This window comes from Leuciscus leuciscus (assembly GCF_965113295.1).
Source record: "Leuciscus leuciscus genome assembly, chromosome: 9".
NCBI classification, from domain to species: domain Eukaryota; kingdom Metazoa; phylum Chordata; class Actinopteri; order Cypriniformes; family Leuciscidae; genus Leuciscus; species Leuciscus leuciscus.
In genome coordinates this window covers 26753882-26780174 of record NC_138733.1, presented here as the reverse complement: position 1 = coordinate 26780174, position 26293 = coordinate 26753882, and the positions used below count along the sequence as shown (strand labels likewise).

Sequence of the window (26293 nt, the reverse complement as noted above, 5' to 3'; positions counted from 1 at the left end):
TGAGAGCTGTCAGACATTCATCCCTGGCTCCAGTATAGAGATGATGAGAGACTTGGCAGTGGCCAGTTTGGCTCTGAATATTGAGCTAAATCTGGCAAAGCAAAGCACTCAGTTCTGCATGACAATGATGTTTGATCTGTTTTCAATAACACATCTCCTACATAAAGCTGAAATATGCTGGAGGAGAGATAATCTAAAGGGCAATCTTGGTCAGTAGTTAATAAAGGAATAAAGTCTAGATTTTTTTTAATCACTCAATATAGTAGCCGTAGACATATACACAAAAACCTGTCCTTGTTCTCGCTCTCTAAAAAGAAGCTATATAATTGAATTGACTGATCTACACCAGTTGTAGCTTTTTTAAATAGTTTTTTGAAAGTTTTATTTCAGAGTGCTTCACCAATCACTGAGTACTTGTGAGCCATTTCCATGCAAAACCATTAAATGCGAGAGGACATTGCTTGTCTATATACATGTAGACCAATTAAAGTGACTGAAATTACGATATATGATGATATAATAGCTGATTTTATGCTCATTGTGCTGTAAAAGGGGGTCAGTGAAGTACATAGTATACTTGTTACCACCCATTTCCTCCAAATAAACCAAACCTGTGCCAAAACTGGAGTAGGCTGTCACTGAATGAAGGATTACTAAACACAAGCAATGAAATATTTGAAGCAGTTAACCGTTAATCATTTATACTGTGGCCAAAAACTGAGTACATTTGAATGGAATATTATTTTTGCTGGCCTGTTTCACACTGTCCTGAAGTGATTTGTGTAGAGTCATTTTATTTATATCACTGCATTTATTTTTTATTATTATTAATGTTCTTTTTTAATTATATATTATTTGTATACACAGTGTTACATTCAGGATAACATTAATCATGTGTGGTTCTGTGTGGAAAACGAATCGCATCATTAGAGTTGGTCCATCACTCAAACTCCTGCTCAGGGAGTTACACCTGTAGTGAAAAGAGCACCTTTGTACATTATTAGATAGCAGGAGTGCGAACTGTACCTTGTTTATAAGCTCAAGCTTTGGGTCAACACATGAGATCATTTTTAATGTAGCGACACAACCAGCGCAGAACGTCTTAAAACCGTTACAGAGTAGAAAACATGAAAACTTTCCTGTGGCGAGGGGCGTTGGAGTGAGGGATAGGGGTAGTTTATGTATAAATAACTGCAGGATTGCAGGCGCTGGTTGAATTGCGGTCTTTGTGTGGTTTCGAGTACGGTTAGTGTGTGCCAGTCTGGGAGGGGGCACAGCATGTGTTTAACTTGGTGTCGTGCCCATTCGTACCCTGTTCATTTGTTTATGTGCTCGCTCACACATAGACAAGGAGCGAGAGGCATATAACGCATGCTTACAGTGACTGTATGCTGTTCTCTAGTGCCTTAAGAGTGATGGAGTTTAGTCAACAGAGGGTGGAACTATTTTCAGTCTGAAGTGGAGTCTATTTTCAGTCTGAAGACTCCGGTTGTTCCATGCAGCAATGGAACAGATGCTCTTGCAAACCTTCCGTTCATTCATTTTTTATAATTCAAAGAATTATGTAATTTTTCCTTTAGTTTTTCATTTGCACATATTTGTGTTTATTTAGTAAGCTTTAGTATAGCTAAACTGTGAGTGCTTTACTTTTTTATGAATTACATTTATGTACACTACATTTATATTCAAGTACATTAGATTTATGTACACATGTGACATGTTTAACAGATGGCAAGCGTGCAGTTTAGGATGTTATTTGCTTTATTGGTAGTTACAAAGCAACATTTTTCAATTTGTATTGCACAAAATTCATGTAGATCTCATTTGTCTTTCATTGAAGCATCAGCATTCATGAAATATCTGTTAATGCAGAAAGCATTAGAGATCAACTGCTTTTTCTTGCTTTATTATGACTGATGCAGCTGATTTTACTGATTATGATTGATACAACTGAACTGATTATTAACTAATAATAATAACTTGCCTTTTTTATTTCTACTTTTGACACAATGATTACTAAAAGTATTGAGATAAAATTACAAAAGTTATGTAATTGTCATACTATACATTAATGTATTTTTATTGTTATTATAAATATTAATTTATTGTCTTTTTTATAATTTTATTTTTAACAATGCAAGTGGAGCTAAGAGCTAAGTGTGTTAACATGTTATTAATGACTTACATTTATTTGGCACCACGTTTTAAGAAATGTGGCAGGAAATTGAGGCCAGGTGATAAGTGCACATTATTACATCACAAAGAAAGTCTTTGTGTTTGACCTACAGTTAAGACGTTTCCTTTTTAACTGATTTTAATGTGTGAAATGGCCTTTTTAGCATGAATGGCTATTTCACAAGGTGAAGCCCCACTGTGCTCAGAGCAAATAGGGGGTTGGGGATCAAAGTTTACCAACAAGACACCTTTTTATATATTTATCTATAGCCAATTTAGTCACTTCTGTGTCTTTTTATTGAATATGGCAGAATTTATTATAAAATGTAATTATCTGTGCACATCATTATTTTCTTTTAATTCACGTGCCCTCGTAATCTTTAATCAAAATAGCTTCCCCTCCTTCTTGCAGTGACATCTCTTCTCTTCACAGCAATAGTAACCCACAATGATCCAATCAATTCCTCATAGACAAAATCAAGTCCCGTCCTACATTCTTTCTTGTTCGAGAAGCCGTTTATTTTGGATATACGTCACAAAAGGAAAGAAAAGACAATCAAAACGTTTAAGTTAATGGTCTATAATACCAAGCTTTTCTTTCTTTCTGCCACTTTTCCTTTCTCTTTCCCCAACTAACAAACTCCTCCTGTGCAAACTTGGCTCCTGAGTGGTGCTTCACAGCAGCAGGCTTGTTCTTTTTGGTCTGGGTGTTTCTCTTAGCCACGCTGTTTTTCTTTTCCCCCTCCCACGGCCCCCTGCTCTCCAACTTTCTCCACTCGCTCAGTTCACAGGCATTCCTCTGGTATTTATATTTCCCTCCTGAACTGAGCAGCGCTCGCACAGACCTTGAATTCAGCTCAGTCGCAAGGCTTTCCCCCTCCGTCCTAGCTTCTCACTGGCTCACCTCTAGCCATGTGACTCGAACAGGGGGCGGGCCCGACTGCTGGCTCTCCTCCCAGGTTCTAGTGCTCTACGGACTCGCATCTCGCACGTGCTGGTTTGTTGGTAGACAGACGGACAGTTGGTTGACTGTTTCAGGTGTTTGTTTTCAGGGTGAGGGGGGCCGGACGTTTTACATTGTGTGATCATGTACAGGCAGTTGCCACGCACCGAGAGCAACGAATGCCTGGGCAACATGACCCCAGAGACGCAGGATATTTACCTGAGGATGGACCACCACAGACGGCGCTCCGGGTACAGGCTGGGCAGGATCATTGCCCGCCAGCAGCTGCTGAAGAGGATAGCAGCAGGTACGACCAGGTGGAAACAACATGGCATAAGTTATATGAGATTTGATGAGTCAAAGTCGAGTTTCTGAGGTGTATCTTTACATTGTGCTTGATAACCTTTTGAAAACCTAAAGACATATCCAGTCTTTGTTGAGATATTGTACCCATTACTTTGTCTTTCACTTGAACTTTTAATTGGGAATGGTCTCAAACTATGGGTTGGAGAGTGTCAGGACTCACACACACATTTCTGTGACTGATTTATCTCTAGTTAGACATTCAGAAACTAATGAACTTAGTTACACGTAACAATCCCTAGCTTGACCTTTGAACCTTCATTTAACTCAAAATCTTATGTACTTCATTGCACTTTATTCATGTTGCATTATATTGAGGCAGAAAACAAAGTATATTTAGTGGGGACACTCTTATTTGTCGCCATCACACCTCCAACTTTTGTTTTCAGCTGAAGACAATGGTGAGCCGTTCAGGCATTTGACATCTTAACTCCTCCCCTTTGCTTTGTGTTCATCAACAAGAGTTTACCTGAGGCGTCTGCAGACATTACAGGGTGATTGAGACCCTGACAGACCATTCACTCTTTTGAAGGGCTGCCCTCATTTAACATATTCTTGAAGATAACACCTGTTTCTTTCTTTTTATACCAGGAATTGTACATTTCATCTAAGTGGAAAAACTGTATGAGACTTAATGACATTCTCAGTTATGTTTTATTTAAGCATCAGCTGTTATGTCTTTCCTAAAGTTCCTCAGAGAAATAAAAATAGACACAAATGGGATAATTATTAACATACGGGAATAGCTTAGAGCTTTTTGAAATTGTGGTTTTGGTTTGTAATAATTTGATGAGTTCATACTGAAAGCTCGGACATTTGATTGTAGTGTTTGGTATCTTGGCTAATCTGAGCACATTTTTTGAGATATCTTTTGAAACGCTAGAGGAGACTTTTTTGTAGGAAACAAAATTAAGAAGCAGAACATTTACTAGTGTTTTTTATTTATTTTAGAACAAATTGTCTGGAGCAGAGCACTTCAGCAAAAGTCTCAGTTCGCTCTCCTTTTAGCCTCATTGCTTTCAAGGAGAAACATTATATACAGATATAGATATATAGATGTATTAAAGCAATCTCATTTGTGAGTTTAGAGTTATTGAATTTGATTCCATAGCTCAGATAATTTGGTTTCGGAAGAATTTGATCATATGAGTTCATATTGAAATATCAGACTTTTGATGGCAGCCTTTGGTGTTTTGGCTCATCTGACCACAATTTCAGACTTTTTTTTAGATCTCTTTTGAAACTCTAAATGAGACATGTGAGATTACCATAGTTTTTTATAGGAAAAAAAAATTTGAGAAGCAGAATGCTCAGTTCGCTCTCTTTTTAATGTCATTTCTTTCCAGGAGAAACAAATGAGACATTAAAGGGATACTCCACCGAAAAATGAAAATTCTGTCATCATATACTCACCCTCATGTTGTTTCAAACCTGTATGAATTTCTTTTTTCTGCTGAACAGAAAGGAAGATATCTAGAAGAATGTCAGTAACCAGACAGTTTTAGATACCATTGACTTCCATAGTAGGAAAAAATATACTATGGAAGTCAATGGTATCTAAAACTGTCTGGTTACTGACATTCTTCTAGATATCTTCCTTTCTGTTCAGCAAAAGAAAGAAATTCATGAAGGTTTGAAACAACATGATGACAGAATTTTCATTTTTCGGTGGAGTATCCCTTTAAAGAGATCTCGTTTGTGATTTGTCTTTCCCAATTTTTATGTCACTTGCGTGGACATTCTTTAACTGACCTCAGAGTTGTTTTCTAGAATGTTCTCAGGTTACTTGACGCAGAATGTTCTCTGAATGGAGATGTTCTCAGAAATGCAGGTATACGTCTCACGTTTAGATCTTGATGGCCTGCGATAAGGTGTTACGGCAGGGCGTGTTGGGTCTTGTCCTCTTGAATTTGTGGTGTCTGGTTTGTCATCAGGGGTATCTAGTTTAGGAAGAACACAAGACAGACAACTGCTGTAATACCTTCCTTATTTGTGGTATTGTGGTGGTGTCAAATCCTGATGGATCTGCTGCATGCTTGTGGAAAAGGTAAAGGACACATCCATTCCAAACAGCAAGTCCATTCACAAGTTTTATAGACAATCAACCTAGATATATTGTAGAAAGTTCTTGTTTATGTCAGTCACGTACAACCAGTAAAACATCTGATGTATTGTTTGTTTACACAGTAAAGGTTTTCCCTCCTAAAGGATGTTTCCCTTATGTTGGTATAGTGCTGAAGAGTGTGAGTTCAACCTAAGCTCTAAGGAGGGTTGGAGGCAAAAGGCTCCAATTCCACCTACTCTGTTTTGTTGACATAGACACTGAGGGGGCCAAACTAAGAAATATACAAATACCCAAAGTTTACTTTATTTGTGTATTTGTGTATCGTCGCCAAAAACGCTACTTTACAGGAAATGGAGAAAACACTATTTTTTAAAAATAATTAAACTGAATTGTCAAAGTTGATATTGTGGCTTTATATGTGGTCAGACACTTGCATGCTTCATTATATTATAATTTTTTTTACCCAAATCAAATGGAGTTACAAGGTTTTTGACCAACGAATTTATGAGAATATCGGACACATGTGTTTTGTTCTTTTGGCAGTAAGTGCATCGCATTACGTTTTCATCCACTTACGCACAGGCTGACTCGACGACGAATCCTAGACTCTGTAGACATTCTTCTCTGCTCTTCAAAATACATAAAACATAAGCCTTTATGTACGTATATATAATAGTGTTTCTTGAGTAAAGAAAACAGCCAGTTCTTTATTTACCCTTGCATTGCAAACAAGCAGAGTTGCTCAAGAATCATTCTAATATGCTGATTTGATGCTCAAGAAATTATTACAGCTCCTCTCTCCCCAGTCTGGCCCGAAAAGTGCTGTGATTGGTCAGTGGGCCCAGTGTGGTGTGATTGGCAGTGCTTAGAGCATGTTCATGAAATGTCCCGCCCCTCCATAATTGCGAGTTCTTATTTCAAACCAATTCAAGCCAGATTCAGACCCTGACAATGTTAACAAACAATAGGATCGTCCAGAATGGACTTCATGCAGACCTTGGAAGCACGGATTCTCCATAAAATGTGCAGCACACAGATTAACGTTGGGTTATAATGTTCAGGAACAGTGAAAATAAATTTCATCAGCCTTAAGGCCAATTTATACTTCTGCGTCGGGTGCACGTAGAAGGTACGGCGTAGCATACGCATTGACGTGTACCATACGTCGTACCCTTCGCCGTACCCTGACCTCCTCAAAAATGTAACTACGCGTCGCGGCGACGCGGACCGCAAGATCTGTGATTGGTCGGCTGGATAGCATCGCGTTTCCTCCTACGCATTTCCGGAATGATCTTCTGCACTCTGCACCGCCCGCCTGCCATTTTTAAATTCCGAAGATCAGTGAAGAGCCATGGAAATAGACCAAGTGACCGCCAAGAGATTGCTTGAAGAAGTGCGGAAATACAGCCATCTGTATGACTCCTTCAGTCGCCATTGCTCAGACAGCCGCGAGGAATGTAAACACAGTGGAACATTAAAACCCACCCGCGCCAACTAGCGTTTCGGCGGTGTAACTGCAGAGCAACACAGACATTCGCAGAAGTATAAATGCTCACGACGGCGTCGCCTACGTGCGTAGCCTACGACGTACACTATGGCGTTCACTCGACGCAGAAGTATAAATTGGCCTTTAGGAAGGTCAAACAAATGAGTTTTGGAAATGTATTAGAAAATACTGTGTCTCTTTGACATAGCAGCAGCTGTGTTAGATATTTTAATTTAATTTGTGAAATAAACCTCAGTGGAAAACATGCTGATGGAGTTGTGAAGTATGATTGATTTCCACAAATTTGTTTTCTTTTTATTCAGTGAATTAAAGCCTTTTCTTTGCATTATCACTCAGGAATGTCCACAAACATCCTCATGTGGCATTACACATGCTTTAAAATGTTTTAATATAAATATGTATTTAAATATTGATATATATATATATATATATATTATTTTTGTCAGCCTTTTTGCTGCTGATGTTTACTTCGTACTGCTAAATATCTTCGTCTTAACACTCTTACACTCACATAAAATTTAATTTGTCTAACAGTTTTCACAATGTTGGTTGATTTTATTTGATTGTGTATAAAATCATCTTTAAATAGATCATAAATGTTCAATTTATTGCCAGATATATGAGCCTATAAGAGCTTTTTATGGCTTTTTGAAAATAAGTCCATTCCTCCAAATTTTTTTAAAGGCTATATATATATATATATATATATATATATTTTTTTTTTATGAGGCTTGAGAAATTGTGTGTGATTATTTAAGTTCTGTTGTTGTGGCAACCGTAGACAGGAAGTTGAGCTCTAGTTTCTCCCACTCAGATATAGCATTCCAACCTAGAAGACACCATTAGTATCCTTTACTTATCTTGTTTCTTATCTTGAAGACTCTACTCTGATGGACTTAGTCTCCATAAAGAGTTTCTTTTTCCTTTTGGTGTTTGAGGTAGCTCTGAAATGAAGCTCTAGATACTTTAGTGATGTTTATAGTAATGGAGCTGCTTTGATTCCTGTGGTGCACTGGTGCTTTGAGTTCTTATAGATGCCCATCTGGACACCAGACACTCTGCACATCTGTTACAGCTGCACACACAATATTCAAAAATTCCCGTCCTAACACATAAACACCCATTCATACATGGAGACAAACACACAGAGACACATTTTGTCAAAGCATAAAATCAATGAGCTATTCATATCTCTGGAAAAAATGATAGTTTCTGATTTTCCTCCCTGGGTTGAGCTAGCAGATATTTCCAAAATAGTTTTATTTGAATGTAATTCGATTGAATATAGATGCCAGAAAATGAAATTTGGAAGAACGTTTGATTTGCCAATAGCTAATGAGAATGCCAAGGGCTGCTGACAGTAATAAAAATCACTCTCATGACATTGAAACATCATTTTGATCAATTTGGCAGTATACAAATGGATCACCTGGTGCCGATTTAATTTAAATATCTGGTCTCAAGCCATCAAACGGGAATGAGAGAGGCACTAAGCAACAATGTGTCATCTTAGATAATGTAAAACTCAACAAAGGTGTACTGTAACCAAGCCTAATTAGTTGTCATACTTAATTTATAGTATCCAGTGCAGGGGTCAGGAGTCAGGACAAAGGGCTGTGTCATACCCGACCTCTCCCACACAGCCCGTAACGACTCTCCCTGTAAAGATCATTACCACACTGTTGTATTGCTGTCACCTCCCATCCTCTCCCAGTGGAATTTTTAACATGGCGTTTACGGGTGATGCTCACTTTTATGTTTCTAACCACATCTCCTCTGACTGTTTTAATTTATTGATGGGAATTTGATAATTTAATGGTCTGTCTGTCTATCTATCTATCGATCTATCTATCGATCAATCTATCTATCTATCTGTCTATGGATCTATCTATGGATCTATGGATCTATCACTAGATGTTTTTAGTTTGACATATAACATTTATGGGCACCTAGAAGTTATTTCTTTGTTATTTGCTGTTGAAGTTGTATTTCATTTATCTATGGAAAACTGTCTTTACGTTCTTCGCTGTGAGGGTGAGCAGGTCATTTGAGAAGGACTTTGAGAATGCTTCCACTAGAGCTGCATGATGGGAAGGTTTTGAGAAGCACGACGCTGGACCCCCTTGTCCGCGTTGACTGCTTTTGGAAGTATAAGTGGGGGAGAGGCCCGGGCAACTCGAGCCAAAAGCAGCAAAAGCACTTCACCTTTTCTCTCGCTCCTTCACTGGATATATCCTATTCTTTGAAAGCATAGTGCCTCTCAGGATGGCCAAATGCTGGCATGCTTAAGTGGTAGATATCGGATTCGTTGAAATGGTCTTCTCTGAAGAGCTCAATTGCAATGCTGCCCCATCAGGCCCAAAACTCTCTCTGATGAAGGATTCTTTGTAGGGAGGTGAAGTCTAGTTTATTCAACAGTGACAGTGGCTTTTCCGTTGCTCGAGGGGATCTGATTCAAACATTTGATCTGGAACATCATCAGATTGTAATATCCTGAGAGTTCAAAACCAAAAGGGGCCTTAGAAACCACACGAAAATTAGTGTTGATTTCCAGGCTGAGTGCTCATTAGTGCAGGGGACAAATGATTCCCAGTGAACTTAAAAAGCTTGTAAAGTAAACAGACTCCTTAGGTTTTGTTCTTAGACGTGGATTTGGTCCAGTGTGGATGGAATCTGGTGGGTTTCCCTTCAGAATTTAGTCTCCTCAGAGTTCCTCAGATGTGTTAGAGATGTTCGTCGATGGTAGACGAGGCATGGTGAAAATGTGTGTACTGAGGATGCATAAATGTTTCCAGTGGCAAACCATCAGTGGCTGTGATGGTAAACCCATTTATCCAGTCCAAGAAGTTCTCAGCATGTAACTGCTTTATTATAACTTCTTCTTTACATTATTGTATTTCATACACGATGGATGCTTTGTGTTGCTGTTGTTTAACCCAGCTCGTGAATGTGTATCTGCACAGCTGGTAAGGGTTATCTGTGTCACACGAGGGTAAATCATTGACAACCTTCACTAATGTGTGCCAGAGTCTGAATGCAGTGACCATGGATGACGTGACATATTAACAGACCTGTGGGTCGTGACTTTCTCTGCATTTCTAAATATAACCCTGGCGCTGACAAAGTCTGAGAGAGATGAATAAATCACCAATGACTGAGAATTATTTCAGTGGCTGTTCAAGGATAGAATAAAGAATGTAGTAAGGTAATTTAGTTTTTTTCCCTTTCAGTGAATAGTGCTTTGTTGGCTTTTTCAAATATTCTGCTGGCATGTTTTAATATATGATGGCAATTAAGTTAGACGGCAAGAAGTCATGGAATCACAGGGCCTGTCTTCTGTCTTTATACTTATTGTTAGAGAAAATGTTCTTTTAAATATTTTAAGACTATTTTTGTTCCAGCTGCATTAGCTTAGACAGTGTTTTTAGATGAAGAGAGACCCCTGCTGATGCAAATGTGAATTTGCAGTCAAGTGTATCACAGACCTCAATGCTTTGTCGTTTTATAACCATTTTAACTCAAATTAATCTATACAGAACTAGAAAGCTTATATGGATAGTTTGGCTTTTAAGTGTTTTTTTTTATTATTTTTTTTATTATATATAATACGTAATATATAATAATACCATGTGCAAAGGCAATACCATGTGAACATGATAGCACAATAATATTTTTTGAAATACCTGGAAGTGCCATAAACACCATTTTACTTCAATATGCTATTCATTACCTTCTGGTACCGCCACATACATTTTTGTAAGAAGCATTTTTCTTTGATATATACAGACACTCTTGAGTGAAATTACAGAGATTGTAGTTTCTTTTAAACTTGCTTTGCAGCAAGAGCAAGACATGTGTGCTGATAATTGCAACATCCTACAGCTGTGAGACATTGGCACGGAAAGTCAAATTGCAGTGTTGTGAGAATGTTTATACTGTAGCACAAAGCAACGTGAATTACAGGATACACTCTGTCATGACATGGAAAATAGTTGTGAAACGGTATTTTTAAAATCACCTATTGATTTTAGGTGCAAAGATTTGACATGTCATTATAACAGTGTCTGAGGTGTTTTTCACACGCTGAACACGTATGTACAGGCTGTCATTGTGCTTCACACATTCACACATGTCCTGAGGTGGGGAAGAACTAAATAGAGGAAGTGACTGAGAAGCAGATAAATAATTAGTCCACTTATTTTTGATAAACTGTTATGACAAAAACTAGGGGTGGCTCGATACCACTTTTTCATGTCCGATACCGATAACACACAATTGAGTATCTGTCGATACCGATACAATACCATATATTTTTTTCTTAATTAAGCTGTTAATAACACATTTGTCAGGAGGATGCACTGCTTAACCTAGCCATCTAAAAAGCATCATGCTCAAACAGTGCAATAAATGTTCTATATAAGTAGCCCACAACATGTCTCAGTTGTGCAATACTGCTGCTTAATTTTTATTAAAACAATTTTTAAACAGAACTTGTAGCAGCATTTTTAATTATTCAGCACCATTCAATTAATGAAATTTAAAGTGCAACTGTGCAAATAAAACAAAAATTATAATTCCAGTGCCAAAAACTGGATGTAACACAAAACTCTTATGTAGTCATAGGGCTGTACCCGACTATTCGAATATTCGTTCGGTGGGTTGGTATTCGATTTGAGAATTTGACATTCGAATATTCGTTTTTTGTTTTGTTTTTTTTTTACACCTGGCATCCCCCTCGAAATGGTTCTCATTCGCGCTTGAATATGTTCAACACTATAAAATCTGACGAAATATAGATAGACACACGAGACGAGACACGTTCAGAATGAATAAACTTTGAATAAACTACAGAACAGCGCGAGTGGGAAGCGGCGCGCCTCACGCGGGCAGGGCTTATATGCTCCGATAACTCTTTTTTACAACTATCTTATAAGGCCTAGCCATTTTTAATAGGATGGACAGTTGAAGGAACCCAACCTCGTTATTTGATGCTTCTTGAGTTGGCCTACTAAAGTGTTCCTGCAACGGTAGTATTCTCTGGCTAGAGCGCAGAACAGCGGAGTTTGTAAGGACAGAAGTGCATGCCTGCGAGCTTGTATTTTGGGTTAAGCTGCGTTGCTTTGACATTGTGGAAAATAGAACAATAGAAACAAAATGTATTAAGCTTTTTACCCCTTATTATCAATCTAAATTAATCTCATTTTTTGTATGTGAAAATCTGGCAACGCTGCGTGACGCGTGTTGCTCATCTCTCTTTACGGCATGTCTCTCAGGTGTTGTTAAGCATTTGTATGACAATTTAGGACTAAGGGACGTGATCGTATCGGATCGGGTTATACTCCCGCGATTCATGCAATATCCGATCCAGTGATTTTGGCCAGTATCGGACTAATACCGATACCGAATATCGGATCGGCGCACCCCTAACAAAAACTCCCCAAAAAGCAGCACCATCTTTTCCTCATTATAACAAACTGGAACAACTAGAGCTGTCAAGCTTAAAAAAGGGCAAAAAAGCAACATAAAAGATGTCGTAGGTTAGCTTTGAGTTAGAAAAAATACTGAATTGTATGCAGATATTCACTGAATATACTGACATATGCCATAATTCTGTGTCTTGTTTATGAGAGGTCAGAATAAAAGTAGTAATGAATCAATCAAGATTTTTGAGATCAGTATTCTCTTAAAAATGTCTTTATGTTCTACGGCAAAAAAACGGAATGACATGAGTAAATGTTGACCTGATTTTCATTTTGGATGAACTATCACTGCTCATGAGAGTTCAAGATAGAAGTAGTAATGAATCTGAACCCAATCAAATGATTCATTGAAAAGATCAGACTCAAAAGAATGATTTTGAGACCAGTACGTTCTTCAATTGTCTTAATGTTCTATGGCAAAAAGAAAGTGGGACGTGCTTGGAACAACATGAGGGTGAGTAAATGTTGACCTGATTTTCGTTTCGTATGAACTATTATTTTTCGTGAGTGGATTGTTTTGATATTGTCTGGTAGATGCATATTTTTCTCCTCCTTCGTCCAGACTCATTCATCTCTGTGATGGTTCAAGAATGATTTGTTTGTCTTAACATGGTTTTCGAAGGTTCACCTCTTCCTGTAAGTCTTTTTGAGTATCGCTGAGTGGATGACGGCAGCAAGCTTTGATGAACAAATTCTGCTGAAATGCACATTAATGTTAATTCTCTGAAAATATACACAAAATAAAACCGCAGAGCTCCTGAAATGGCTTTCAAAACACTTTAGCATGTGGGAAAATGGCTGTAGGCCAGCGCCTGGAAGTGTTTATCTGGCACACAGAGATGGTCTGCTAGATGTATTTTTTCAGGGAGCTCATCTGATTGATTTTTCTTTGTCTTGTTTAGGGGATCTTGTGTCTGGAGGGAAGGTCCTGAGGTATTCTTGTGGTTCAGGTTGAGCTGCCTTTCCTTGTATAGCTGCTCACTTGAGAGGTTTTAATGGAAGACATGTGTGGCGGAGAGACATATTGACCCCTGAGGTCAGAACGCGAACACCTGCTCTATGGCTCTGGATTATAGTTTCTTAACACTTTTGGCCACAACTTAGAAAATGTTTTGGTCAGTACCTCCTTTTAACATTTCAATATGTTTTGACTGTCAAGAAACATTAACTAAGCTTTTGATGAAAAAGAAAGGCTGCAAAAATCCTTGCTGCACTTTTCCTGTCACCTCACTTTGGTTAAAGTCCCCAAAAAAACACACAACCTGTTTACGAAGTGTCACGCTTTACATTTCCCAGATGTTTGGTAACATTAAGAGCATTGAATATTACTCGCCAATCCTTATTTAGCCCTCTATTTTGGGGAGTTTAGAGTCCCTGCTCTGTGGTTAGGAAAGTTGATAAAGTATGAATGTCTCGGTTTTACTTGAAACTGGAGGAGCGTCGGTTTTTGCCGTAAAGACCTGGCATTCTCCATTGCAGTAGCTTTTCGGCTTGCTCCACAGCGGCCGCAATGTCAAAAATGTACTATCAATTTACAGCTATGGGGCCGGTGAATTTAAGACCCGTTATGCAGAGACGTCATGGGCTTATTTGGTATACGGCTACACTTTAATCCTCCCATATATTTCCTTTTTTTTTTTCCTTTTGTGGATGAACGTTCTGTTGTGTATCATATTTTACACAAATGTGCAGTGTGACAAACAACCCAAAGCGATTTTCCGTGGTTAGAGCGATCCAAATATTTACCAGAAGAGGCTCTTCCACCACGTGCAGGACTCCCGAAATGGACATATAATTTTAAGCTGTCATTCTTTGTTAGGATTCAAACAATGTTGGCTGCATTTAGGTTCATATTGATGTCAGTATTCACAAGATCATTATGAATAATGGACACAATGTAAAAATATCATTAAACGTTGATAGTTCTTTGATAGCCTTCATCTATTTTATGTGCAGTATTAATCCTAATGGGATTCTGTCATCATTTACTCACTATAAAAAAAATATATATTTTGAAGTATCTTCACCCAGTTCCATTTAAGATAAAATGACCACATATTTTAGCCTCCAAAAATGACAAAAAAGCACCATAAGATTAGTCCAAGAAATGTAGTCTATACAGAACACCAAAATGTATGCTAGGTACATTGAATTGATTCACTATAGTAAAAGATGGTATATTTTTTGGTGAGTGACCTCAAATAAGGCTTACCCTGACTGAGGTTTGTCGATGAAAGCGGACAATCAGTGGGTGTCCTTGAATGGATCAGGCGAGTGTGTTACCACTAGGGGTGGGAGATATTGACAAAAATGAATATCTCGATATTTTTTTCCAATATCTCGATATCGATATTCAGACGATATTTTTGCCATCCTTCAAAGAAATGTGTGCAAACTGGCAAAGAAGTTGGACTTTTGACTTGCTGCATTTGACCTTTGTAGGCTATAGAAAAAACAATAAAGGAGCTAACTGAACAGAATCTGAGGTAGCCCCTACTTTTTCCACTTACAAAAAAATTAATAAAAAAAACGGAATTAGGCACCTTTTGCAACAGTGATTATTAAATCAAACAACAATATTGTTGATGATAAATTCAAAGTAAAAAAAATCTTTTCAAAACGCTATAAATCCATCCATTTTTTCCCCAAAACGCTATAAAGCCATCATTTTCCCCCAAAAAATTGATAGTTTGTCTTTTAAAAAAAAAAGTATTTTGTCTTTTATTTTTCGTGTTTGCATTTATGAGGAAAAAACAATATTACGTGACAGTTCTCCATTATGGACGCGAGCACTCTGACTTTCAAACTTTCACAGAGACCTCAAAACAGAAAGCACAAAGCCTTTCTTTAAAACGAATTTCGTTTTGTATTAATTGTATCTTAATTTTACCAATTTCCTGGATTTAAAACATAAATACATAAAAAGTAAATACAGGAGGCTAGCACAACATAAGGTGCTTGAACTGGAGATTATATCAGCATGAACCGAACCGTGGCCTACGATCGCCTCACAGGCCTAAAAAATGTGAAATATATTTACAGAAAGCTGGTTCTAAACAAAACCATCCAAAACATAATAAAACTATGTAGCCTAATAAATGTGCATTTCTCCTGCGTTCACTAGCTAGCTTACTGCGAAGATCGCGAGTCAATAGCCTATCGTCAACATCATCTTTGCAGCCGACACACAAATTAATAAACAATTAAAATGTCTTATTGCAATATTTTACATATTCATAATCATTACTTTTGCTGGTTCTTTGAGGCAGCTTTTTTAGGTTTTTGGCGTTTTGGAAAAGAGCTCTTCACGTGGCTACAAACACCGTTTCACCAAGGCACAACGGCCCTTCAGCACATAAGAACAACAAGAGAAAAAGCGCTGACTTACTAATTACGAAACTTTTATGTGGTTGAACAGGTGAAAGAATCACAAATTCCTCTGCAACTCAAACCTTCTCAGTACGAGTTATGAAGGAAGAGCATTAGAGTTTTCAACGCGTCCTCCTCTGATTGCTGTGTTGTGAACTTGTGACTGAAAAAGTGCGTGCAGGAACACATGCGCAAAACGTAGCTAGGTCTGTAAAATGTCCTTTTGTAAAATGACATATGATAAAAATAAAAATAATTAATATATCATTTAACAAAACGGTTTTGCGCATGTGCTTCTGCGCGCACTATTTCGAATTTACGTAGCCTATGAATGTGCGTTTTTGACGTCCCGCGCCAGGCCACTCGGAGGGTGCTTCCGGGAATAGTACTGCCCTAGTATTTAAAATCGCTACATATAATTGTTTAGACGGTTATAGTGTGCGTTATTTGTTTTCTCTTTAACTTCTTTCAGCTCTTTTCATGTTTTGGGGGTCAGATTGTACAAATTATGAAATATTCGATATCCCAATTTTGCATATCGTCCAGACAACAATTTGGATATTATCGTCTAAACGATATATCGCCCACCTCTAGTTACCACAGCTGCACCAGTCTTGTTTGAATTCATTTCAGGACAAAAACACACAGAGTGACTTGTGACCCAATGAGCTTTTATCAGCAGTCAACAAGTGTTTTTCACTCTCAAAATCAATAAGCTCTCACTGTGTGCCTTTGAAAGTAGACCCACACTCCTGTTTTTTTTCGTCAAAAGGGGTTGCACGCCCTGATTTTGCTAAGTTAGACGAAATCCTGGGTCAACATAGTTGACTGATCCTGGAACAACATTCCTGTCCAAAAATGTAATCCTAACCATATCCCTAAACCTAACCCTACCCATAAGCTATCCCAAAAATCAAAGGGAAATGATAGGTGAATAACACTGATGTAGAAGAACCAAACCCTGGTTGTAAGCTTAAACTTAACATAAACTAAAAACGTATCCCTCAAATCGGTTGATTGAAATGTTGTTCCAGGATCAACAAAGATGTTGAACCATGTACGTGTTGCACCTGATGAAATCGGGTTCTTCGAAAGGGGTTAGCCGAGCAGATACTTAGGAAATCAGAATCAGAAATGGCTCTTTTTGGCTTATAGTATGAGTTAGACGTGCTGCATCAACATCATGCCATTGAGGATAGTCATAAAAATAGCACGAGTACACTAACTGTCTGCGACTTTACCTACTGTTTTCATCATAAAATTATACTTGTTTAAAACCCATGACATGGTCGGGAAATGAGTATAACGAGCGTGATGTCCTCCCAAAAAACCCCAACTGACCTAATCCTTGTTGTTTTTGCCAACCATGAAGACAGCAGTTCTTCCAAATGTTTAGTCAGAAAGAAGAATTTATTACATCTTATCTGGAGGGCTGCTTTTGTGCATTACTTCCCAGCGATTGTAATTTCCTTTGGCCCACAGCCCAGCTGTGAACCTCTATCAGCAAAACTCCTGCCACAGAGGAGTGGACGTGTGAAGTTGTGAGATTACTGAGTGGCACCTCTCTTTAATTCCTGACTATTGTATGTAGGATGTTGCCCAACAGGGGTTCCTGAAGCTCTGGTGCTAGTGTTAATTAAAACCTAGGCAGTGAGATAATAGAGGAGTTTTCCCACACCGTTGCCACCATGACCCACGGCTTTCCCCTGTAAAGCCACGTTTTGCTTCGCCAGCAGTTCCGACCTCTGAGTTGAATAGGGCTCTCAATAGCTGTTGGTGCTGTCTGTAAGTCTTCAAGCATCAAGCTGAGCACAAACAAGTTTTCATTTGATCACCTTCTCTCTCACACACACACACACACACACACACACACACACACACACACACACACACACACACACACACACACACACACACACACACACACACACACACACACACACACACACACACAAACTTCAGTTTCTTCAGTTTGCACACTTTTGTTGGTCCATTAACACTATGTCACAGGACAATTCTGAAAATAATTAACATTTCTGCTGCATCTCAAATTATGTTTGACTTGCATTTAATAGCAGTCTGGCAGGTAAATTATGGTAAAAATGTCATAACATTTTTTTGGGAACAAACTATTGGCTTGTTAAGGCTAGTAATATAGCTAGAATTTTGTTTATTGTATATTCACAAAAGTAAACATTTTCACAGAAATTTACATTTATTTTGAATTGTAATAAAAGCTTTGTGAAAATTTTTTTTTTAGTTTACTCTAGATATTTAACAGATATTTTGCATATCTCATTCCAAGCATGCAAGCATTGTTTCCTTTGTAACCAAGTACAGTAACTGTATATATAATTATTTATTTTTTTAGTTTGGAGACATTACTATTTTTAATGTTTTTGGAAGAAGTCTCTTATGCTCATCAAATTTATTTGATGAAAAATACAGTATTATGGTGAAATATTATTACTATTTAAACTTATGGGTTTCTATTTGAATATACTTTGAAATATAATTTATTTCTATGCATATAAGATAATTGCATTTTTTAAAACCATGATAATTCACATTTTTATGATGGATTTCCATATTGAAAGACTGGATCTGTGACAAAGGTAAAACTAAATCTATCCATAAAAGTCATTTGAAAAGTAGCCAAAATAAATGATAAAAGCATGGTCGAAAATGGCAGTGGACCACAACCACCCGTATAAATGGTTAAATTCTTTGCTATCTCGCCTAGCACTGGCATGTCCTCAGAAAAATAGGTACATGACGCTCCTGCATTGGTCAAATGTGTTTAGGTAAGATGATGCTGAGTGAGATGAATCATTACCAGTTTATATGTGTTTTGGTGATGCATGAACGCTTCTTTGACGTCTATAGACTCATCTGACGTAGACACACATACAGTGAATGGTGTTTTAAAAACCCAGTGTCCCAAAATGTTTGACCATACATGGCAATCAATCACATTACGCTCAACCGCAAACATGTTTATACGTTTGCTGCCCTTTGCGCTATACACATTGTGTGGTCGTAATATAATCCCCATACGAACAATAGGGAGATGGTAATCTGAGCCGGATTTATGTCTGTTTTGGCATGACACACCACATCACTAGCCAGACAGAGCGTATACAGATTTTGGGCACGTCTGCATGTCCCCATACTCATCGCGTCTCTTTTCATGCACATGAGCTGCATTACCACGTGTAAATATTTAGCCCTTGCTCAAGGACATTACTTTTAGATCAGGATGTGGGGTAGTGAAGTACCGCTGATGATAAAAGCTTTCGGAAATTGAACACAGGCTTAAAATCTATTCATGTTTGAGCATAAAATGTCATTTTCCCCCAGTTTCACAGACAAGGCTTCAGTCTAGTCCCAGACTAAAATGCATGTTTGAACTGTTTTAACTGAAAGCAACTTGCACTGACATATCTTGAAATATGTCACTGCCATTGTTTTGTCTCAAGATGCACATCAGTGATGTTTTTTTCTAAGGCACATTTATAAAACCTACTTAATGTCCTGATTGAACTAAGACCTAATCCTGGCTTAATCTAAACCCTGTCTGTGAAACTAGGCCTACATGTAATGTTATGACAAGAATAGTGGCCAGTAGTGACCCTTCTTTTAGGATATATATATAGTTGGTCAGTGTATATCTTGTGTAAATGTTTGACCCAATGATTTTGATGCATAGTTTTTCCATTGTCTTACCAGATGTTTGGATGTTTTACCATGACACATCCAGCACAGAGGTTTCCACAGACAACAGTCTCATGTTTGTCTGTCATTTAGTATAGAAGATAGTTTCCTCTTACAAGGAAGCTTGTCTATTCTGACACAGTGGAATCAGAAGTTGAAAAAAGCATTTGTTTGAGTTCCAACTAAGAGGTGTCTGTCAGTCCTGCGTCCCCACAGGGGCGTCTGACTCAGCCGGTGGAACTTTGATTCTATGCCATGAATTACCTCCAGGTGTTTTCCAATGAGAGCATCAGGCTTTACTGTAAGAGATTGTGAGCCTGTATCATGGCTGTTTTCAGTCACTCGACAGCCCCGTCTGGCTGATTCATAACACACGTTGTGGTTTTGTAAGGTGGTCAAAAAAGGGTTTCACAGCCATTCCTTGTATTGCTGTTCCTGGGTTTAATGGTGTTGTTGCCTGAAGCCTTTTAGACTGACCTTCTGTGACTGAGGTTATGGAGAGCTAGTACTCTGATAAGATTAAATATCCAAATAAGATCCTACAGAGTTTATTATGTAAATTTGATATATTGTTTATTTTATACATTATATATTGTCATAACCCTAACCCTTAAAAAAAAAATATATATATATATATATATATAATATATATATATATATACATAATATATATAATTTGTTTGAAATAATTTATTTAAAAATGTAAAATTATAAAAAAATATATAAATTTTTTTAATATGTTAACATTATTTACACTGTATACCTTTAAATATATTTAATGTTTTTAGTATGTTAAATATATTTAAAAGTATCGATGCACAATATCTAATGTACCATATTGGTTATCAACATAACCATTATGGTATGATAATAATAATTGTATGCACCTCATACTTTATATGTATTTAACAAAATAAATACTGTTTCAACATTTGTTTGTAATGCATTGCAACAATGATATGGCCCAAAACCATTATTAAAAAAGCTCGATCAGACAACAAAGATGTTCTTTTGAGTTTGGTGGAATGCTTTCTGGCATTCTGTTGGCGACAGTCTTTTGTCTTCTTTCTTTATTGTTTGATCCCACTGCAGTAGCTACAGCCCACAAGGGCCTTCCCATAATGCTTTGGGTCACATTTCTGATGTATGTTTCAATCGGTGGGCAGCAAACACTCAGCTGACACTACATAACGTGTTGAAATGTGCCATATTTTCCCCAGTGAATCTCTTTTAATGTTCGCTTCTTTTGATGTTACATTCTCTTTCGGTTTTCCGTCATCCAGAGGAGCATTACAGGAATTTGGATCATTTTGGTTTCCCCCAGTTTGTCCCATTTTCCCAGCAACAGGAAGGTTCCAAAAGGGAGCGATGCCACTGAAGATCCATTTTTGGGTTCCACAAAGAACAGTTCTTAAAAGAAACATTTCTTAGAGTGAAGAACATTTAAAAAATCTGAATATAAAGAATCTTTTTGTGTAATGGAAAGGTTCCATGAATGTTGTAGGTTCTACTTGAATCTGTAGATTCTAAGAAAGAACCTTTTAAGAGGGACTGTTTCACCCTGCTTGCTTGTACAGGAAGATTTTGCCAACATCAAAGTCGCCCCCCAAGCTATAAAACTCAAAGTTAAGGGATGTGAGACATCCTGCAGTCTTTACTACATGAGCTAGATTGTAGGTTTGGGAGACCGATTGGATCAGTGGGGGTTGATTACGTCATAAGACGGCAAGAAAAGAAAGTCCTGCATTGCCAGTGTCCTGCCACTTAGAGGGCGACCGAAAGGGCAGTGCCAAGAGAAGGAGTGAGTTGTGATGGTTTAAGTGGAAGAGAGAAGAGGAATGGAGGGGGTAGATATACTGGAAGGGGGCTTGGACTTGAAGACCAATGAGAGTAAATCAAAGACAGAGGGAGTGCAAAATAAAGGGGAGGGAAGTAGGAAGTGAGAGAGAGAGAGAGAGAGAGAGAAACACAAAAGCTGAGAAGAGAGAAGCAGAAGAGGAGAGAGTTAAGAGCGCACAGAAAAGATGTTTTGGGAAGAAGCAATTCTGGTTTAAACTTTACATGACTGTTTTTTTTAACAGGATGAAAGTCTCTCGTAAGTACATGTACAACTTTATAAAATTGTATTGATCTGTTATTCCACTGTGTTTAATTTATTTATGGCTTATTTAAATTTTTGTAAGTTGCATGGCATTTGAATAACTCCCAGAATCCACACATCCGTGAAGCTAAACATTGTGACAGATGTCTAGATGACATTTTTTCAAGAAAATACAATTTCAGTCTTTCTACTTAATTTACTTGTAATTTCCAAGTGAAAAGGGTTTCGAAAAAAAATCCTACACCAAATTCTTGTTCAGTGTATTAAATTCCTAACGGGATTTGTGACAGCTTGCCAAAGTGCCAGCGTGTGCCATGGCTGACCCTGAGTGAGCACCGTATCCCGCCGCCTTTTAAATAAGGTTATTCAACGAGGAAAGGAAGGTGTCTGTGTTTCGCACATATTAAGCGGCACTCTTTTAGCATTGTGTCGGTGGCGTGCTGTGTTACGAAGTTATTGTTGTGGCAGTCATTGTACTCTGCACGCAGTTTGGTCGCTTAAAAGCGAGAGTTTCCCCCGCTGGTGGCGTGCCAGTAGCTGAGCTCTTTATCCTTCCGATTCTTGGAGAAAAGACAATGACGTAAAAGAAATCGTAGCTTTCGGGATAGTGTTACGGAATACTGTGCGACGTGGAATTCCCAGCTTAGGTTTCTGGCTGTTACCGTATTGGCTGCAGCTGTGGGACGTTGATAAGGATGCCGCTACACTTTCAGTGTTACCGTACAGTGCAGGAGGTGCTATGTATCACCCACAGCACTCCTGGGAATTGACGCTTAGTCACAAAGGAGGTTTCCTCACCTTCTGTTGAACCAATTGAATGGCGCTCGGTTTTCAGTTACAGGCATGTTGATGTTTTATATAACAGTGATATTTGTTTTTAAACAGATACACATTTTTCTATTAGAGAGGATTATTTTGTGTTCCATACACTATTGTGAACAAACTTTGTTTAATCTTTCAAGGGAATTTGTTCATTAAATGTTACATACTTTTTTGTTTTGTTACTGTTTTTTGGGAACACATATTCACTATTAACTACGACTTTTGCCTCAATAAACTCCTAATTACTGCTTCTTAATAAAATTGTTTTTTTGGGTTTTTTTTTAGTAAAGTAGTCGTTATGTTTAGGTATTGGGTATGATTAAGGGATGTAGAATATGGTCATGCAGAATAAGGCTTTAATATGTGCTTTATAAGTACTAATAAACCGCCAATATCCTAGTAATATGCATTCTAATAAGCACCTAGTTAATAGTGAAAACTGAACCCTAAAATAAAGTGTTACCTGTTTTTCTATACTCCAATGTTTTACACAAGAAATTCACTTGGGATATCCAAATCAGTTTTGGTTGTTTTGATTATTATAGATGTTAAATAGCAAATGAATGGCGGAGTTTGAGTTCTGTTCTTTTTTGTAAAGTACCATGTTAGAAGTTTCCCTCTATTTTTTTTTAAATAATTTTAATGCATATATGCAAAATTAGGATCTATTTCAAATAAATGCTTTCTATTTGTCAAAGAATCCAGATTCTTTTCTGGATTCTTCTTTCGAAGAATACAGATCTCAGTTTCCACAAAAAATATCAAGCAACACATTGATTATAATAAGAAATGTTTTTTGAGCAGCTTATCAGCATATTAGAATGATTTCTGAAGGATCATGTGACTGAAGACTGGAGATATAATGCTGAAAATGCATCTTTACCATCACAGGAATAAATACATTTTTACAATATATTAAAATAGATTTTTTGTTGTTGATTTTTTACAATTTTAAATTGTAGTAATAATAAAAAATAAAAATAAATGTTTTATATATATATATATATATAGCTTTAGGGAGGACTTTGTGAAAATACATGTAATCAAATGTTTGTAGTTTCATGTCATATCGTGGGCTTTTGAACCTCAAGGACATTTTATCTGCTAATATTTGCCAGTAGCTTTGCTTGTTACATGCATTAGTTTACTTCAGTCAGATAAATCCCTCAGAGGTTACTGGCTGCTATTGTTGTGCTGAGTAGCTATAGGCTCTGAGTTTCGTGACATGCTTATAAAGAAAAATCTTATATCAGTTGACGTGTGCAGCATTTAGTCTTTCCCACAGGAGCTGCTGAAGTGAACAAACCGTATTGTTCGGTAAATGAGGTGACACAAAAGACATGTAATCTTAGTGGGGTGGAGGCAGCGCAGGAATTCTCACCATGGTTATACATGTTACTGTCAATATGATGAATGGAAACCCAGGCGATTGCCTCTCTGACGCAGCTCGGAGGGCGGGCGTAGGGGCTGCACCCACCCACAGGAGACCCTTTGGGGCGTGATTTGGATTGTCAAGTGGTTTGGCATGAGATTCAGGCCTTTTTTTTTTTTTATTGAGCTGTTGAGAGTTGTATAAGTTGAAGGTCACCTTATAGAGTCACTCCTGTACTGCTGAATCAGGTGAGAATGGCTGTTAAAGAGACTTTGTTTAAGATTCAAGAATCAGTAGAAAAGTTTCTGTTAGATCCTAAGGTTTGAAGATACATTGGATGATATACAGTTTTATTGATTGACAAATGAACTAAACAGGATCTACCTACTTCATATATTGTCAATGGGTGTTTGTGCATGTATAGTCTGCATTTGTTTAAACTTGCCGGTCTGTGTCTTGGTTCCTCCCATGGTTTCTTCCTCATCTTATCTAAACATCTTAGGGAATTTTTGGCTTGATCCCTGTGGATTGTAAGGCAGTGTTTTGTATTGTGAAAAGCGCTAAACAAATACATTGTAATTGAACCGAATGTGACTTTCAGTCATTCTTATATGGTATTAAAGTATGTAGTACAATAGTATATGTCTTTTATTATGATTTGTTGACAGTGAGTAACTTGACTTGATAGCTGGTTGAAAAGCGATGCAATCTTAAACAAAAGAACCCATGTGCTTATGTTCTTATATTGTTTTGTAAATATCGGATTTAGCTGTTTCAAGCCCAAACACTGACTTAAATTTCTCTTTCTAGCTGTCAGTATTAAATTGTGTGTATTTTTACGCATTTTTTGTGAGATCAGCTTATGAACAGCTTATGTCACTGACTGTTGTCATCTTTGTCTCAGATATTTCTCCTTCTACAAAGAATAAAAACAGCACACATGAGACACATACATCTGTAAAACTAATGTGGATGGTATTGATCATATAATGTGGCATTGAAAGTCGATTTTGATGAGAAAAGTTGGAGTTGATATTGAAATCTCTTTATTGCAGACTTTGCTATATTGGCTGATCTGAGCGTGTGAGTTTATTGGGGTGTTTTTCTCTCAAGATAAAATGATCTCCATTCACTTCACTTTATTTAGCTCATTGCTGCTATTTATTTGTGATTTTTTTTTTTTTTTTACACTCTTGAGGGTCTTTGACCTTTTTGGTCAACTCTAAAAAAAAATGGTTTTGTTCAGTGGACCCACAAATCAATATATTTATGAATGTTCCATGCCTTCTGGAAGATAATATTAATCACACAGTTTCCTAGCGTTATTCCAAAGCTGACCGCTAAAAGCTTTCTTTTTTTTTTTTGGAGGAGGAAAAATCAAAAACAGGCTTCAGACATTCTACTACATTATGTTAACCTTCCAGAAGCTTTGCGTCAAGTGACATCCATTGGGACGTGTCACGTACTGTATAAGTCTTTGGTTATATGAACAGGATCATGATGCCAATATGTAACTGATATTCTTAATCCTGAAGATCTTGAGCTATCCTCGTTTTATCATGTAGGATTACGAGCAAACTTTACCGGCTCGCAGGGCTGTGTGATTATCCTGTAACCTGGCTGGTTCCTGACCTACAAGAGTAACCTTGTTCATGCAGTGGCAGGAAGAGAAACATAATTAAATCACACAGAACTGATTATGTTATGTAATAGCTCCTCACTCTTTCTCTCTCTCGCTCCCTCTCTCTTTTCCTGTCCAAGAGCACACAAGCTCTTCTAAAAATAGTTTTGATGATAACTGTCTATGAAACAATATGCTAGTGGTCCTCCTAGTCTCCTTACACTGTGCCCTTACTAGGATGCAACAAGTTTCCACTGACAAACACACTGCCAGTAAATTTATCTGAACATCCGTCTGTCTGCCTGCCTGTCTGTCTGTGTGTGTATTTACATGTGTATATATATATATGTGAGTGTGTGTGTGTACACACGTGTTTATATACTATATATTAATAAAGAAAAATACTGATTCACTTTTTTGACAGTACACTTTACGTGAAACTGCTGCATAGCGCAACATAATCACCAATCAGCACGTATTTTATGTTTAACAGTTATGTGGAGATGGAATTTGGACCAATGAGATTTCACGGTGGGCGGAGCTATTCAGCCAACTTGTTGCAGTCACAGTGTTACTTATAATATAATAAATATAATGAGTGAAAGTTTTGCCACTCAGTGTAGTTCATTAATTGTAAATCAACCAGAAGTTTAACTTCCCTATATTGAGAGTATCTTAAATGCTAAAATGCACAGGATTGTATACAAAATATATCCATGTGAATATGCTGTACTTTGGCTTTGTTTTAGAGAGACATGAAA

General features: G+C 37.5%; 1 protein-coding gene and 1 long non-coding RNA gene across 8 annotated transcripts in view; one reads left to right on the top strand and one right to left on the bottom strand.

The window, feature by feature from the left end:
• Positions 1-26293, bottom strand: part of LOC309505970 — a 293235-nt gene that overhangs the window by 189540 nt on the left and 77402 nt on the right. The gene's annotated exons all lie outside the window — the stretch shown is intronic.
• The window catches only part of stard13b (StAR related lipid transfer domain containing 13b), a 95530-nt gene that overhangs the window by 55634 nt on the left and 13603 nt on the right, over positions 1-26293 (top strand). The window contains exon 1 of one of the 7 annotated variants that reach the window (XM_082179458.1): positions 2129-3425. The exons of 3 other annotated variants lie outside the window; for them this stretch is intronic. In XM_082179458.1, the coding sequence (XP_082035584.1) occupies positions 3263-3425 (163 nt within the window). In that variant the 5' untranslated portion in view covers positions 2129-3262. Of the gene's footprint in view, positions 1-2128; positions 3426-5154; positions 5529-7199; positions 10259-20461; positions 21712-26293 lie in introns of those variants that run through there. 3 more of the 7 variants (XM_082179460.1, XM_082179461.1, XM_082179457.1) reach the window with 3 other exon arrangements.